The sequence below is a fragment of the Mus caroli genome, chromosome 2 (genome assembly GCF_900094665.2).
Source record: "Mus caroli chromosome 2, CAROLI_EIJ_v1.1, whole genome shotgun sequence".
NCBI lineage: Eukaryota > Metazoa > Chordata > Mammalia > Rodentia > Muridae > Mus > Mus caroli.
In genome coordinates this window covers 138,118,828-138,135,964 of record NC_034571.1, presented here as the reverse complement: position 1 = coordinate 138,135,964, position 17,137 = coordinate 138,118,828, and the positions used below count along the sequence as shown (strand labels likewise).

At 41.7% G+C, this 17,137-nt stretch overlaps 1 protein-coding gene across 2 annotated transcripts; it reads right to left on the bottom strand.

Annotated features, from left to right (window-relative positions):
* Positions 1 to 288: 288 nt before the first annotated feature.
* Positions 289 to 13,987, bottom strand: Naa20 (N(alpha)-acetyltransferase 20, NatB catalytic subunit). 2 transcript variants are annotated; one of them, XM_021181935.2, is made up of 6 exons: positions 13,860 to 13,987; positions 8,638 to 8,662; positions 5,263 to 5,383; positions 4,511 to 4,646; positions 1,282 to 1,427; positions 289 to 913 (listed from the first exon to the last, which is right to left on the bottom strand). In XM_021181935.2, exons 1-6 carry the CDS (start codon positions 13,910 to 13,912, stop codon positions 828 to 830), a joined length of 567 nt encoding a protein of 188 aa, XP_021037594.1. In that variant the 5' UTR covers positions 13,913 to 13,987; the 3' UTR covers positions 289 to 827. The 2 variants fall into 2 exon arrangements, with proteins under 2 accessions (XP_021037594.1, XP_021037602.1); XM_021181943.2 differs by having other exon boundaries at positions 5,293 to 5,383; positions 13,860 to 13,985.
* Between the last annotated feature and the right edge of the window lie 3,150 nt (positions 13,988 to 17,137).

Here is a 17,137-nt window from a genome sequence, read left to right as displayed (position 1 = left end):
AAATAGAGGATTACTGGGAGCTGAGTTTAAGGCTAGCCTAGGAATGTAGCAAAATGTTATCTCAAAGAAAAAAAAATGAATGCCAACATAACATACATTGTAATGGTCATTTTATGTGGGCCTTTTGAGTGCTTCTTTACTGCCTGACTATCTTTACATGATTTCTTTTGGAGTTAAACTTTGTTTACCCTTAAAGTCTCACATCAAAGGTTTGAGCAGTGTTAACAGAGACCAACAGTAGGAACCCAGTAAGAAGGGAGCTCATGATGTCAGGGATGATTTCAGATGTGCATTTAAAAAGGTTTTATATAAAAAAATCAAAACAAGACGAGGCACCACACCCTAAACAATGATCCCTCCATAATTATGATTAAAAGAAGACAAACTTCCAGAAAACATTCATAGTCAACAATGTTTTACTATACATCTCAGATTTATACATTTCATATATGCTTTTAAAGCTTCAATTAACAGATCAATACAAAATAAAATATATATATATTTATATATGTGCAGCAGTGGTTCTCAGGCACGGGATTTAGGAGGAGGATGGAGGGAGTCTTTTCTTGGCATGTTCTGTCAACCATGATAGTGGAACGTGTCCTTCTGACTTAGCTGCCTTGATTGAATTTTACTATGGCAAACAGTTCGAACATGTATGCTATTGCTCATTGGAAGGATGAGATTTGAAGTTTATAGCCTGCATTTTTTGAAGTCTTTAAGACTTAAATGCTTACTTTCCTCCTAATAGAGCTCCAAGATCATCCTATGAAAGTAGTATGTCCACAAACTGTCTGGAACACCTGCCTAAGAACCACTGCCTATGGTTATTCAATGTCCTCAGGCCTCACAGGATGAGGTAATGGTATGATGGATTTCTTCTCAGTGTCCCTGGAAAGTGCTTTCCTCATATCTGTTAAGAAGCAAAGATTAATGTAAGCAACCAATAGCAAACTTTTTAAAATTAAACTGAGTTATGTTCCCATCAGATTTTGTGCCCTTCCCTGCAATCCTAAGTGGTATGTATGTATTTACAAGACTCCAATTGCTAACCAAATCTCATCTAGAAGCTAATATAAATGTTCTTTCCTAGTAAAAGAAACATCTATACCATGAAATGATAATTTATAGAAATTAATCACTGGCTGGTTAGTTCACGTTAACTATTCCTAAATTCATAAATGTAATTCTTTGAATTTATTAAAATGAGTATTTAGGCTTATGGGGGAAATAACTTATTTTGACTTTCTCTTGGAGTACCTGGCACAGCAGGAAACTTACCATAGGCATCTTCGTCAGGCTCCCCATTGCTGGCTGAGTAGTACTCTATGACTGTCCTGTAGACACTGTAACCCAGCTGCTTGTACATGTTGACGGCAACTTGATTGGATACTCTTACGAAGAGATCAACAAAAAATCCACCTTTTCTTTAAAAAAAAAAGAAAAGAAAAAAGGAAAAAAAGGAAATGTTAAAACTATAAGAACTTTAGGCAATCTGGTATGCATCTTTAGAAATCCTAGTGCCATGCATAGATCACATGCTTGTTATCCTAGGACTTGGTACTGAAGGGGGAGAACTGTGGATTCTAGGCTGGCCTGAGCTACAAACATAATGGGCTCAAGGCCAGTGTTGGCTTTTGACTATTTGGTGTCAAGTATCAACCTTGCAGTAGAAATCTTTTATAACCATTTTACAATTTAGAGTAACCATTTCATAATACAGAAAGAGGACCCAACTATAGCTGCTGTAGGATGCTGGTGACTACCTCCTCTTTTTGAAGGCCTTCACATCCTGATTTTGTGTCTAGGCTATTATCTCCTTGTTTACTGTCTATTAAGATTTAATTTCTGTTTGTGAGCTTTATATAATAAGCATAATCAGTTTGGGGATTGCTTTGTGAGTGACCCCAGTCAGTACTGAGCCTCGAGCCATTCTCTTCACTTTGTTTAGCCTTTCATTGTATGAATATACAACTTGCTCATGGTCCTCTGGAAATATTTCTAGTTCTATTGTAAAGGATGTTACTATGGATACTTTGTTGAGCAACCTTGCTACAGTATCTAATTAGGGATCCCACTGCTGTGTCATGGGTATATGCACAGTTAGCTTGATTAAATTCAAACCTGTTTATTCCAAGTCCAATCCTGGTGTGAGACACCATATTGTGATGTGACGTTAATATAATTTCTAATTACTAATGAGAGGTTTGTGTCTACTGACTCATTTAGAAGTCTCCTTCTGAACGGCTCTTAATGACCTTTCAGTTTTTTTCCCCAGTGTCTACCATGTGTGTGCTGGATATTCTGCAGTGTTTGAGTTTTCCATAAGCATCCATCCATCCTGTTACTTCAGGTTGGTTATCTCTGGGTGAGCAAAGCTACTCTACTTTTACTAAGTGGAGCAATGAGCCTCCCCTGTATGGTTAGCACTGTCTACAGCCTGCTTAAAAAGGTATGTACACTGAGGTCATGGGAGATTTCCATATTATACTCTGTTGCTTTTCCATGTCCATGTTTTAAATAAATCTGGAGTCTGTGTGTAGTAAAGTAGCAACCAGGGGAACATTTTGCCCATCCACTTGTCCCACCATCTTTACTGAAAACTCTACCTTCCCACTCTGATATCCAGTGCGGCCTCAGGCCCGCCAAGACCTTAAACACATTCCTCATGTTCTCATCTGCTGCTCGCTCTCTAACACCAACAGTCTGTGCTGCACACTGGACCTTCATTTTTGTTGCTGGTTCTTCTTCCCTTGTATTCTATATTAACAACACCCTCAAAACCCCTGAGTAGGATTCTCGATATGATTATATTTGCTCTGAGGTCAGTTACAAAACTTCCAGTATTTCCCTTTTCCATCTGTTGGTCACTTTAATGTCTCCCCATAAAGTTTTATAAAGGTTAAGAATACTCGAGAGGCTTTGCTTAGACTTTTCTGAAGCATATAATGCTTTTGAGGCCAATATCAATACTTTTTTCTACCTTTATCTTCACCTAGTTCTAGGAACTTGTGCATTCTTGTTTTCTATCTGACAGCAGTCTGCTGCCTCCCAATCCTCTTCCCTTGTTTCTTACATGCCTTTGCTGTGTGTGTAAATTTCCAGGAGAGAGAGAGGCTGAATACGTATCTTTGATTGCCGTGAAACACTCTACAGGGCTTTGCTGCTTCCCTCGCTTCTGTTCTCTAGACTGCTACAAAATACACTGCACCTAATGAATAATAGTTGTTCTTCACTCAAACATTCTGGCTCCTGGTGTATCATAATTCTTATATAAATAATAGTTTATTTTTGAAACTTGTGCCCTCTAGTAACTGCTGTAGAAAATTAAATTCTTGCTTTAGTGTGTACATCTGAATAAGACATGAATATAATGTATATCTATGTACACACACAAAACAATGAAACCTCAGAAACTGGGGGGGGGGGGAAGAGAGGTTAGTAATTATGTAAATAAACAGAATGCTAATTATGCTTGTTAGAACCCATTTCCTGTCTGTCACACTATGATTTTGAGACAGGGTTTCTCTGCATAGTCCTGGCTGTCCTGCAACTGGCTCTGTAGAACAAGCTGCCCCCAAACTCAAAAATCTGCCTGCCTCTGCCTCCTGGAGTGCTAGGATTAAAGGTGTGTTCCACAGCCAGGTTTCAAGGAGAAGTTTAAAAACCTTACAAGGACTTTTTTTGTTAAAACTACTTCCTTACAAGATGCAGTGGTGGTACACACACCTTTGATCTCAGCACTCAGGATGTAGAGGCAGCCAGATCTCTTGAGTTTGAGGCCAGCCTGGACTACAGCGTGAGTTCCAGGACAGCCAAGGCTACACAGAGAAACCCTGTCTCAAAAAAACCAACCAAACAAAAGCAAGATATCCTTTGTAGCTATAGTTGACCTGGCATTTACTATGTAGACCAGTCTGGCTTCCAACTCAAGAGATCTGTCTCCTCTGCCTCTCTGCCGGATGGGATTAAAGGCACCCACCACCATGCTTACTTAAGAAAAATATCAAAACTCTTGATGACTTTCTTACACTTGCTATGATTAACTAGTATTTACATGCACAATGGAAATGGGTTATGTTCCATTTGTTTCAGGGCTTAAAAAGCATTTGTCCAGTGCTCACAGTGTAGTAGTAAAGAGCACATTTTATTCCTAGTTTTCTAGAGATGGCTAGGAGCTGTCAGAATAGAAACAAACTTAAAACTGAACTACTTTGGGCATAGAAACATCTGCCACAGTGTTAAGAACACCAATGATCTTCCTTGAAAGGTTGATCTTTGAGTCCAACTAGTTAGTTAGCTCAGCTGTCTATGGCTAGACACAAACACTGAATGAATTTTCATCAATAGCAAAAGAGCAGCAATGGATGGATTTGGCGGAATTGTAGGCACAAGTCTAAAGTCAGGACAGTTCTTCACACTCATAAGAAGAAATAAAGCCCTTCAGATATTCATCAGTCAACGAAGAAACAGAGTTCATAAAGCATGTGTATTTGAAACAGGTTCTCACCTTTCTGAAATTTCCTCTAGTAACTCCATAAGTTTAGCAGCCAAGCCAAGACGGCGGAATTCAGGGGCGACAGAGAGAGCTGTGACATGTCCATGCCATTCTTCCCTAGCTACTGAGCCTTCTGCTTTGCCCATAACTGCCAACAGAAAATCACAGCAGTAATTTAAATATTAGTTTGCACAGAAATTCAGTTAGTCTGCCATTCATTTCTCTTAAAATAAAAATGTACCAAAGTTGTAAAGTATTATCATCAAGCTAATGAGTAACACTTTGAAACTCCACTTTCAAATGATACTCTATACCTACCTCTAAAGTCAGACTTAAACAGTTTTAAATGATAAACTAAACCAAGAACAAAGACTAGGATACTTTTTGTTCAAATAAGATACATTTGAAATAGAGTTAGTTTTTTTTTTTTCCAAATAGCTACATTTAAATACATTTACAATGTATGTATGACTGCAGCAATTCATAGCTCAAGATTTTGTTAGCAATCGGTTACGTGGATATGCTTTAGCCACTGCCTTATATACAAAGTAACCATACAGAAATCTAACAAGGAACCATCCACAAAGATTACAATCATTTCTGTTAGGTTCACTGCTGTATCTCTTGGCCTAGTGCAAGGCTGGACACAGAAGAGATGTGGTAAACTGTTAGTAATTGATCTGAAAGTAAAATTCCATCTTTCATGATTTACATCACATTCTAGAGTAAAGCAGACTGAAACCTGTATTAAAATCTTTACTCACCCAAAAAAGTACTAGTGGTACTGTACTTACTATAACCCATTAGTTCTCCGCCAGGTGCTTCAGCAACGATGAAATACTCTGGCCAGTGCGCAAGGTACTGTAAGTAAAAAGGAATCCCATACTAGAGCTGTTAAGGAATGAGACATAATAAAGAGCAAAAGCAGGTATAATGGTACATGCCTTTAATCCCAGCACTTTCATTTCTCATATGTGTTTTTGTTGAGAACGTAAAGGAGAAACATTTGTATCTCCTGATTTACACTGGATTCTGGTGCATCCCTCTGCCTCCTGAGCTTGAGGCCAGCCTGGTCTATACAGTGAGTCCTAGAACAGCCAGGGCTATGTAGAGAAACAAAACAAAAACTACCATCAGGCTAGGAGGGTGGCATGGTGGATCAAGTGCTGTCAGCTGAGGACTAGAGCTCAGATACCCAGTCTTCACATAAATGCTGGACGGGCTTGGCTGCCTGCTTGTAATCCCAGCACTTGGGAGAAGCTGTGGAAAGTGGAAAGTGATTAGGAAAGGCAGTTGAGTCACCCTCTAGCCTCTAGATCTTCCCTTCACGACCACATGTAAAAACACTTGACATTTTATCCTCCTCCACTTAGTACACTAACTTTTCTAATACCATGAAATGGAATATTTATATCAGCACTAGTTTTTAATAAAATTTCAATGTTTTTAATAAGTTGTCTGGCCATCTCTCTAGATGTAGAATGCATATGGTGCCATCTAGTAGAAAGCAGAATCTCCTACAGTCTGCCTCCATACTGATCAGATTGTACCTATGATTATGTGTGCCATTCATCATCTAAGATTACTTCCTGTTCATGGTCCATCTACCCTGCCACTAGAAATTTAGATGCTCTCTCAAATTTATTCTATCAACTGCTGGGCACATAGGACATTTGTATCTCCTGATTTACAATGGAAAATTCAATGGCCAGTTACTACTTGGACTACAGCTATGCAACTATTCAATTTGCTAAGGAATCAATTATGTTCAGAGGGAACGCCGGCCTGCCGGCCTGCCTGCCTGGCCTATAACCCAGCTCTCCAGCAGGAAGAAGCATCTGTAGTTCAAACCAGACAAGGACACAAAGTGAGGCTCTCTTGCTTAGAAAGAAAGAATAAATGAATGGTTTCTCTTCTCTTCTCACTGAGGTGTCCTTACTGCTATGATTCACTGCCATGTTTGTTTCACCTTATGTCAGCTTTCTGGTGCAATTACATAAAAAGACACTATTAGGGGGCTGGCGAGATGCTCTTCCAAAGGTCCTGAATTCAAATCCCAGCAACCACACGGTGGCTTACAACCACCCATAATGAGATCTGACAAACCAGAAGAGGGTGGGACCGGAGTGAGCAGAGGTCCTAAAATTTAATTCACAACAACCACATGAAGGCTCACAACCATCTGTACAGCTACAGTGTACTCACATACATTAAATAAATAAATAAATCTTTTTTAAAAAAATTAAAAAGACACTATTATTACACTTTCTACGAAAAAGTTCCCAGGAAACCCTCTCATCACTGTTAGCTTTGAAATTCTTCTTAAGAGCAAGCAGCCACTTCTTCCAGAACTTAGTGCCAGCTGGTCTTCCTGCCGTCCAGCAACTGACACTACTACTGTGAGCTCCCCTCCCCTCAATATCTCCACTCCCTACATATACACTAGGCCTTATATAGTCAAAGTGTTGGTTAATTTGTAATCTACTATTTTACCAAAGGTAAAATCTCTGTGATATGAAATTCTTCAAAATCCTACATATTCCTGTAAGTGCTTTGAGGGCTTTTTGGTTTTTCTGTTCCATGGTTTCTGGTGTGGCCTCCTAATGCTTGTACTTGTTGTGTTCTCTACATGAGGACACAACTTAAAATATCTCATCCCTCTGCCAGGGGACATCTAGGTCATTACTAATTTCTTAAAAATGTCTAGATCCTTCTATATCCTTGATGAAGACAGCTTAATTTATTTATCATTTCCTTATTGGTAAATGTGAATGACATTCCAATTTTTTAAATATAATTCTCTTAAAATAACTTTTATAGCCGGGCGTGGTGGCGCACGCCTTTAATCCCAGCACTTGGGAGGCAGAGGCAGGCGGATTTCTGAGTTCGAGGCCAGCCTGGTCTACAAAGTGAGTTCCAGGACAGCCAAGGCTACACAGAGAAACCCTGTCTCGAAAAACCAAAAAAAAAAAAAAAAATAAATAACTTTTATGATGTCACTTTTTTTGTAAAGGGACAATAAGATGTGGTATTGGGGACCAATAGTCTGTCATATCTACCCAAACTCAGAACCACAGACAGTATGTAAATTAACCAACATGGCTGTATCCTGGCTATAAAAAAAAAAAAAAAAACTCCTAAGAAATGAGTGGTAAGCCAGATTTGGTCCATGCTTCCATGCTTTGCCAATCCCCAGAGTAAACTGCCTGTTGTTTTTTATTTTCAGCCTTCAGGAAATAGCATTACTTCTAAAATGCTTTTCAGAAAGATGTTGCCAGATGACTGTGGCACCAGCAGCTTCTAAAAAGGCACCTTACTTAACCGCAGCAGCACGGGGTTGTATCTTTTCAAAATTCTGGAGAATCTGATGTATTAAACTGGGTTCTCATATTTTAGTTTGCATGTCTTTTGACTGCTGAAACTGAACTAGCTCTTCATTAGCGTCTGTCCTCTAGTAAGCTACCTGTAATCCCCAGTAGTCTGTAGAAGGTGGTTTAGAAATCTCATTTGTGTTTAAGCCACTGATCTACTATTGTAGTACAATCAGGAATACCCTAACTTGACACATTTTTGCTCCTTTTCTGCTGAGTTGATAGAAACTGTTTACTAAAATCTGTTATTCCCTTCAGCAACAAGTCAGGAGGCAGCTCCTGGACAGTGAGAGAGAAGGGCTGTGTGGTGCTTCCCAAAGCAACTACCTCTCCTATTTTGACTGCATGCCCAGAAACACATATGAAGATGTGTTCTGGAAGCCATGTATGCCAAAAAGACCCAGGCTCTATTGAGCAGGGCTGCTGGAGACACCATGGAGCCACTTACCCTCTCTAGGTCTGGTTCACAGCAGGGGAGACAGGTCCCACCTACCTGTGCTGTTGCTGCTGTCTGTACAGCCAGGGTTACTGTGGGAAGGTGAGCAGCAGAGCTGCAGTGGAACTGTGTCATGTAGTCTTTACCTTAACAGCTTGTGGGCAAGCCTGAGGCCACTCCCTCTCAGTTTTGTGATTGTTTTCAATGTCGATTGTGCTGTTCAAAACCTATTCCTTAAAACATTTTTCAAAACTCATCCTTTTCTTCTGTTTCTCCAATTTTCTTCTCCATAAATAATCCTGTTTTACTTTTTTTTTTCTCAGAAAGGATACAGTTTCTGTAAGTGGATCCAAGTTACTGAAAGAAATAAGAGATGGCAAGAGTAAGAATTCCTGAGCCCAACTTAAAAGATAGGGGCTGGGCATGGTGGTTCACACCTTTATCCCAGCATTCAGGAGGCAGAGGAAAGCCATCCCTGTCTACAATGGCAAGTTCCAGGGCAGCCAGGGCTACACAGAGAACCCCTGTCTCAAAAAACTGAACAAATAAAAAAAACACAGCATGTTTCTTCTACAACTCTGAAAGCCAAAGAAGATGGTTTAAATGACTCAGGGCCACATGTGCACCAATAAAGAGATCTATAGTTTTTCACTGAACTGCCTACCGCTTTATAGGCAGAATTATAGCTCACTCCATCAAACTCTTGCAGATATGAGGACCAGTTAGGTGTGTCTCATATGTACAGCCAGTCCAACTATCCCGCTCCCCATTTCATCATCCCTGCCCGGCTCTGGGCCTTCACCTACAATTTCCCCTTCTCAAAGTGGAGGGGAGTACTCCCCGACTCCACTTTTTCTCCTCCTTGTAGAAATCCTCCCAGAGCCCATGTACTTTCAACTGAAGTTTACTTAACCTCCACCCTGTTCCCTCCTGTCAACTAAGCTCTGGTGCTATGGGGAACTACCCAGCATGTCCCATCACACAAGCCCAAATTCAGCATTCTTTTCTTTTTTTTTGGTTTTTCAAGATAGGGTTTCTCTGAAACCCTGGCTGTCCTGGAACTCACTTTGTAGACCAGACTGGCCTCAAACTCAGAAATCCGCCTGCCTCTGCCTCCAAAGTTCTGGGATTAAAAGGGTGCGCCACCACGCCAGGCCAAATTCAGCATTCTTGAAAAGCATCTCCAACCATCTCTCCCCATCACTTTCCTAGTGAGTTTTTCCCAGGCTCAAAACCAGCTATTTTCAACTGTTTCCCTGTCTTGTCAATCTCTGAGACTGAAGGATGTCAGGCAGCCATACTACATTCCTCTAGTGTAGTAGTTCCCAACCCTTTAGGCTTCAAAACCTGTGGTGATGTAGTATGATGGAAATACCTTATATCCTAAAAGACTGGAACTTCTATTGGACCTCACAACCAGAGTTGCTAATGCACCCTGAAATCACTTAAGACCGGTAGCCTACTATGTTCTTAGCCAGTGTGCTTAACCTGCTTTTATGACAACATTGTAACAATCAGGACTTCCATGTAATCAACTTTTAGGACCTAATACATAGCTGTAACCTAAAGTTATATATTCTTCCATCCTCCTAACCCAGAACAATGCTTATTTATCACTTACAGAAAGCAGCAAATACAGAGGTTGAAAGCAATCTTCCAAGATGAATATCCTTCATAAACACTGAATACAGTGTCTGGATATTGGTTGGTAAACAGTGATGTGTGTGATGCTATTTGTTGTCTTGATCAGTTGGAGCTAGAGACTGACTCCCTTGTAAAACTGTTACAGATTTCTGTAAAGTATCCCTTCTTTTCCCCACGTGATGCTTTCTGCGCTGCTCAATGAACACAGAGCCAGAAACTGAACACAAACGCAGGGACAAATTTACAAGACAGCCTTTGAGCAGGCAGAAATGAAGACTCATGCACCAGTCAGAGGACAGAGAGGGCAGAGGGAGCATGAAGTAGAAAATTGAGTCCTGGACTTTCTTTTGCTAAAAATGACAGCAAGGGAAAGTGTTTTTCTTTCTTTCCTTAATGTGACACCAGTGCATTATTGGTAACTGTGAGTTTTCTGTTTAATCCAATCAAAAACCCACTTTACACTTAAACAAACCTACTATATTTGCTTACTGTGTGTTGGTTGGTTTTGGTCAACATAAACCTAGCCATCTGGGAAGAGGCAATCTTGATTGAGGAAGTGCCTCCATAAGACTGACCTATAGGCAATAGGAGGCATTTTCTTGATCAATGGACAGTTGATGTGGGCCACTGTGAGTGGTGCCAACCCTGGGCAGGTAGCCCATGGGTGTATAAGAAAGGAGACTGAGCAACTTAGGAGAAGAAACCATTAACAGCACTCCTCCATGTGTTCTGCTTCACTTCTTGCCTCCATGTTCCTGCCTTGGCTTCCCTCAGCAGACTGACCCGGGTATCTGGACCAGTGTTTTATAACAATAGAAGCCTTAAGAGTTACAGGCTATGTAAATATTATCAATTTTAAGTTACTCATTTAAAAATAATTACATGCTGGGCAATGATGGCACATGCCTTTAATCCCAGCACTTGGGAGGCAGAGGCAGGCAGATTTCTGAGTTTGAGGCCAGCCTGGTCTATAGAGTGAGTTCCAGGACAGCCAGGGCTATATAGAGAAACTGACTTGAAAAACCAAAAAAAGAAAAAAAAAAAAATTACATATTAAAATGAATAATTTTACCAAGAAATAGTAATGTTTAAAAAAAAAAACAACAACGGGCTGGAGAGATGGCTCAGCGGTTAAGAGCACCAACTGGTCTTCCAAAGGTCCTGAGTTCAAATCCCAGCAACCACATGGTGGCTCACAACCATCCGTAATGAGATCTGACGCCCTCTTCTGTTGTGTCTGACGACAGCTACAGTGTACCTACATATAATAAATAAATAAATCTTTAAGAAAACAAAAACCTAATGACAGAGGCATTGTAATTTTTCCATTGACTTCTCTAGTGTTCAAGATACTTACTATTCAGACTCCACAGCTGCAAAACATAGGTAGGCAAAACAACTGGTCTTACTGCTCTTCGCGCTGTGAGAACAGCTTTGGCCTCAGAGAGGTCAGGAACCGATCCTGAGGGCCTCTGGGTGCTGTGACCCTGCCCAGCCCTATAGAGACATGTTTGACTCACCTAACTATCTAACTCACTCTGCCCTTCCTCTATTTCCTTACATGAAAATGCAAAAATAAATAAGTGTAAGAAGAAACCAGCCAAAGGCCTCTAGCTGACTTTGCCCACCCAAAAACCCTGCACCCAGACACTGCTTGCTCTTCTGCCATTATAAGGCAAGCAGACCCCTCCCTCTTCTTACCAGAGGACACTTCTCTTACAATTCTTTCTCTCCTGTATTTGTACCTTCCACTTCTGCCTCTCCTGAAGGGGGTGTACAAATGCAGCCCATGCTTAGCCATTGCCACCTCATGATAGTGCCCTCCTTCTGCCTGGAGTCCTCTTGTTTGCTAGCTTCTGGATCCCACCCCGGTTTTCCTCCCACCTGGGTTTGGCCTTTCAGTTTCATTTACTCTAGCACCTAACCTGGTGACTCACTGTTTCCTAACATGGCCTACTAACATGAGAAAGTGGGTTTCTTCACTGGCATTAACAAGAGGAGGCGTCACCAAGCCAGATGCGCTGAGACCTGATGTTTAATAGGCGTTCATGTGCATTTTCCTTCTACCTTACCCATTTCCCTATGACTCTCTTCCTAGAGCTTCATATGCAGATGCTTTACCTGTTTCTTAAGTTCAGGCATTGTATCATCTGCACAGCATCTCCCATTACCATTCCAGGCTATTGCCTCAGTGGCTTACCTGCCTACTCTATTGCCTCTAATCAACCACCTTGTACTCAGTAGATCAGAATTCAGACTGAAGAATTTTTAGACACCACGTGCCTGTACCTTTACAGGACAACCCCCCCCCCCCAATTATTCCCCTAATACAACCGTATTGGAAGTATTTATAAAGCATGTACAACTATATAAGTATTCTATTGATTTACAGTACATGGAAGTGCTTGGGCTATTTGCATACCACTCCACTGTAATAAGGGGGTTGCACATCACTGAATCTTGGTGTATCGTAGAATCAATCTCCTGTGGATACCAAAAGACCTCAGACTTGTGATCCTCAAACCTCAGCCTGAGTGCCAGGATCAACCTTTTTCATTTATTGAATGGGTATGGATTTTATATGTCTGTGTGCTACATGCATTCCTGGTGCTTACTGAAGCCAGGAAAGGCCAGCAGCTTCTCTGGAACTGGTATTACAATCAAGTGTGAACCTCCATGTAGAGTGAACCCCTGTCCCTCTGGAAGAGCAGCCAGTGCTTTTAACAACTGAACCATCTCTCTCCAGCTCCATGGGACTAATTTTTGAACAACCACCAGGGCCAGTCTCCACCTACTCCACTTCAGGGTCCTGTGTGTGCAATCCCTTCCCTCACCCAGAAACTGAGGACATCAGCACATGACAGAATTTGTGAAGATTTAAGGGCCTATTATTACATGAGCGCCTGCCACAAGTATTAAAATGCAGAGAGGATTCGACACAAGCGGGACCTAACCAAAATCTCACAAGATCGGATCTGAACCAATTAACATAATTAAACCTGGCTTCACCTGAAGCAGAGGCCTACCCTGCTGCTTCACACTCCATTTTCCTGCAGCCTTCTCCAGAGTTTCCTCCTTGCCAAATTTCCTTCATCAAGGTTCATCCCGTCTTTGAAACGTCCATCATCCCAGGGTGTCTCCCCTTCTGTTACCAGAACCATCCGGGCCATACTTCTCACTAGGTTATATCAAGCAAATAACCGAGGTGATGTGTCTACAGGACTTCACGGTGAAATGCTTAGCTTTTTAAATGGTCATCATTTTCCAAACTAAATTTTTTTTTCTTTTAAAAAAGCGAGAAGGGGAGAACGGCAAATCACGGGTTTTTAAAACTTGGACTGAAAAGAAACCACACAGCACCGGGGATTCCTCAGTACATTGGATCCCCAACCAAAAAAAAAAAAAAATGTAGCTGGGTGTGGTGGGGCATGCCTTTAATCCCAGCACTAGTAAGACAGGAAGACATATCTGTGAGGTTTAGGCCAGCCTCGTCTACAGAGTTCCTGGAGCCCAGGGATACAAAGTGAACCCTGTCTTTTTTTTTTTTTTTTTTTTAAGAGAAAAAGAAAAAAACCCAAGGCAGTCTACTTTGGGCGCTCCGCTACTGTAACTACCAAGCACAAACCACAACTTGCTGAGAGGGCCCGGAGCATCGCAAGGTTACTTCACTGGGATACAATTTAACCAGGACCGCGCTCCTTCCCCGCCCTCCCTCCGCAGTGAGGCCGCCTCAGGGAGCGGGCGCGGGGTGTCCAGCCCGGCTCCGCATCACCCCGGGCGCACCGGGAGCGCCGCGCCTCGGCCAAGGTCACCGGCCAGCGCGCCCGCGCAGCGTCCACCCGGCCCACGGCCCCGCGAGGCTGACCCCGTCCCGCGCCGCGAAGACAGAGGCCGGCCGTGCCTCACTCACATGTTGTTGAAGCGGAACAGGTCGTCGCAGGTGAAGGCCCGGAGCGTGGTCATTGCGCCGCCGCCAGCCTCCAACCCGCTCGGCGCGACCCCGCGCCCGCACTACCGGAAGTACTCGCGCCCGCGGCCGCCATGGGGTGGGACAAAGAACTACTTCCGGACCAGAGGTTGCTGGGCAACAAGAGTAGCGTCGTAGCTCTCTCTGGCGGCGGAAATCAGCAATTGCCTTAAAGATCCGCGCCCTCAGACCCTTTCCAAAAAGTAGGCAGAGTAACAAGGAGGGAGAAGCTGGAGTCAGAGAGCCAAATCGTAAAAGCGAGCTTCAAAACTACAAAGATGCTTCACAGGGTGAGTTAGGAAGTGATCCCTAAAAGGATGGCTCAGGGCCTCTTCTCTCAACCACTGTCATGAACCAGGGATGTGATCTTAAATTTTCTAGCACATTAAAATTATTTAGAAGAAAGGAAAGAAAGAAGGAAGGAAAGGAGGGAGGGAGGGAGAGTGGGAGAGAGGGAGGGAAAGAGAAAGAGAGAGAGAAAGACAGGAGGAAAAAGAAAGGAAGGAAGGAAGGGAGAGAGAGAGAGGAAGGAAAAGAAAGGAAGGACATAGTGTGACCGTCTCAAATACATACATACATACATACATACATACATACATACATACATACAAGATGATGGAGTCATCAAAGTAATCCAAACATGTTTCCAAATAACCAAATGAAACATTATCTCATGTCTAAGCTTAAAGTTAACCATTAGGAATTACATTCTTTGATCTGGCCTGTTACATTTTAAGCACCAGCCGTCTCCATGGGCAGTGGCTGCCACAGCAGACAGCATAGACTCAGTGACTGAGGAGACTGTGTACTGTTGGGCTGAAAAGCTGCCTTCCCCTCTTCTCCTTACCAGCAGTTGGGGTGGTCCTGGAGAACATGCTGCTGAGCTCAAACCAATCCAACTCATCGAGATGCCTACATTACAGGAGACTCACATCCTCAACTCCTTTGGGACTCAGTTGCTCCACAGGTGTCTTGGGAATTCCTTGGCCAAACCTGAGGGCCAGGTGTGGCAGAGAAGAAAGCAAATGGTTGAAAGAGCAGGTAGTCCCAGTGGCTCCTCGCCAAGCTTTGTCTCTAAACCTGATGAAGTAAATTATACAATGAATAATTGTAAACGTGGGCATGACAGGCCGGAAAGTATATAACTGCTACTATGGTAGAAAGGTGGAGTTTGACACCATGAGTTCAGCTTCTACCCTCTATTCACTTACTTTCGCAAAATATGCCATGAAATGAACGGTAAAATATATTTTTAGGAAAGTTGAGGTTATGATGCTTATAGAAAATGGAAAAAATGGACAAAGTTAGAAAGAGTCTGAACTAACCAGTAAGAGAGATATGGTAGTCTACTCAAGGAAAATTTAAAATGCATGTGGTTAAAACAAAGACAAAATTAAGAGGTGGGGACGTGGGGGAATATGAATTTGATGGGTGTATATATGCTCATATTTCATTGTATGTGTGTATGAAATTCTCAAGAATAAAAATGTTTTAAGCCAGTGAATGTAAGTAAAGTTGCTTTTTTCATGAATAAGTGTATCATTATACAAAGAAAACTATAAGTAAAATACACACAGCATATTCAAACATGATCCCAGGACATAGAAAGATAAAGGAGAATCTTGTCTTCCAGGCCAGCCTGCGCTACATAGCAAGACCCTGTATCAAACAACAATAAAAAAACAGAGTAAATAAATGGCCAAAGTGCTCAGAGCCACTGGCCAGCATCCACGGGGCAGTGACCTCTTACTTCTCTACTGGACAGCACATGGGACACTCATATTCTTATGGGTCAAGAATCTTTCATCAGTATCCATTTTCTACGTCTCACAGATTTGTACAAACAAGTGGAAGATAATAAAAATGAAACTCAGAAGAGTTTACTACTTAGGGTATCTATCCAGTATTGCTTTTTGTTTTAATTGGCCATGTCAAAATATTTTGCAACTTTTTTTTTTTCTGACATGATCCAGTGTTGATTTGAATTAGCTGGTTGTAAAGTTTGGATGGTATTCATAATTTTCTTCTGGTTCTGGTTTATAACCATAAGGTGTCTAAGTATTTAAAATATAATAATAAAATTTTATCTTAGTTTAGTCTTTTCAACAAAAAAAAAAAAAACTGAGTTTAATACAGAGGCAGCACTTGACCCATGCTAGATACTGTGGGCTACTAATTTGCAACCCATGAGAGATGGGCATAGTGGCTGAAACATGTATCCAGCTCTTGGAAGATTAAGGCAGAAGGACTGCAAGCTGAAGGGCAGAGGGCATCCTGATTTAAATAGTGAGACTCTGTCAGAGAGAGAGGAGAGAGAGAGAATTGATTTTTGAGTCCCAAGCACTGCCCTCTAGCTAGCTATAGAATAGCAACACATGGCAGGTCACAATAACACAGAGAAAAAGCACAGAAGATACACAGACCTCCCTTCTCTCCCTGTGACTCTACTTCAAGTTGTTACCAATCTTGTTGCTCAGCACCTTTGATCTGTTGGCATTTGAAGGGACCCAGTACAAGGCTAGCCAGTGCAAGTTGAAAAGTCATCTACAGATCACAGGGAACCTACTGTCATCTTATGCAACAGAGCATTTACATTACAGAATAAGTTATTTATCTCTAAGCCTCCATCTCTGCACCCCTGGAGTATCTCTTCATAGTTTCCCTTCGTGGGGTTGCTCAGAGGATTCATGTCTAGCATGCAGAACAGTACCTGCCCTCTTTCCAATGCCATAGAAGTACTTGTTAAGGAAAAGCAATGAAATGAAATTGAAATACTTTGCATATTTAAGAATTGAAACTGTGAACAAAGAATGTGAGAGAGAGAAAAACCTCAACAACAGACACCTTAGCAGAGTTACTGCAGGGGCATTGACATATCTCTACTCTTGCCTCGTGGACAGCCTATAGCAGAAGGCAGTGTTGCCTTCTCCCTTCTTCTCTCTTACTCTACACCACAGAAAAGCCTACATGCTTGTCTTATGGGTTTTAAAAATACATCTGAGGTCTATTTAAATTTTAAAGCCCGTCTTATTTTAATAAAAGAGATTATGTGCACATTAACGTATTGTAGACGTGTGGAAACATACAGACAAGAAAGTAACAATGATTCAAAATTCTGCCACCCAGAAATAGAACCTTTGGATGTGTAGATACTCTCTGCCTAGTTTAGGGGAATAGAGAAAGATTTACTTAAAAAGTGTCTCAGATTATTACTGTAGATT

Bases quoted from the DNA above. Each gene is read 5' to 3' on its own strand.
- Naa20 (XM_021181935.2), bottom strand. From the start codon at position 13,912: ATGACCACGCTCCGGGCCTTCACCTGCGACGACCTGTTCCGCTTCAAC. The intron at 8,663-13,859 runs GTGAGTGAGGCA...TATTTCTTTCAG, and splicing joins CTGTTCCGCTTCAACAACAT to TAACTTGGATCCACTTACAG. The intron at 1,428-4,510 runs GTGAGAACCTGT...TTTTTTTTAAAG, and splicing joins CTAGAGGAAATTTCAGAAAG to AAAAGGTGGATTTTTTGTTG.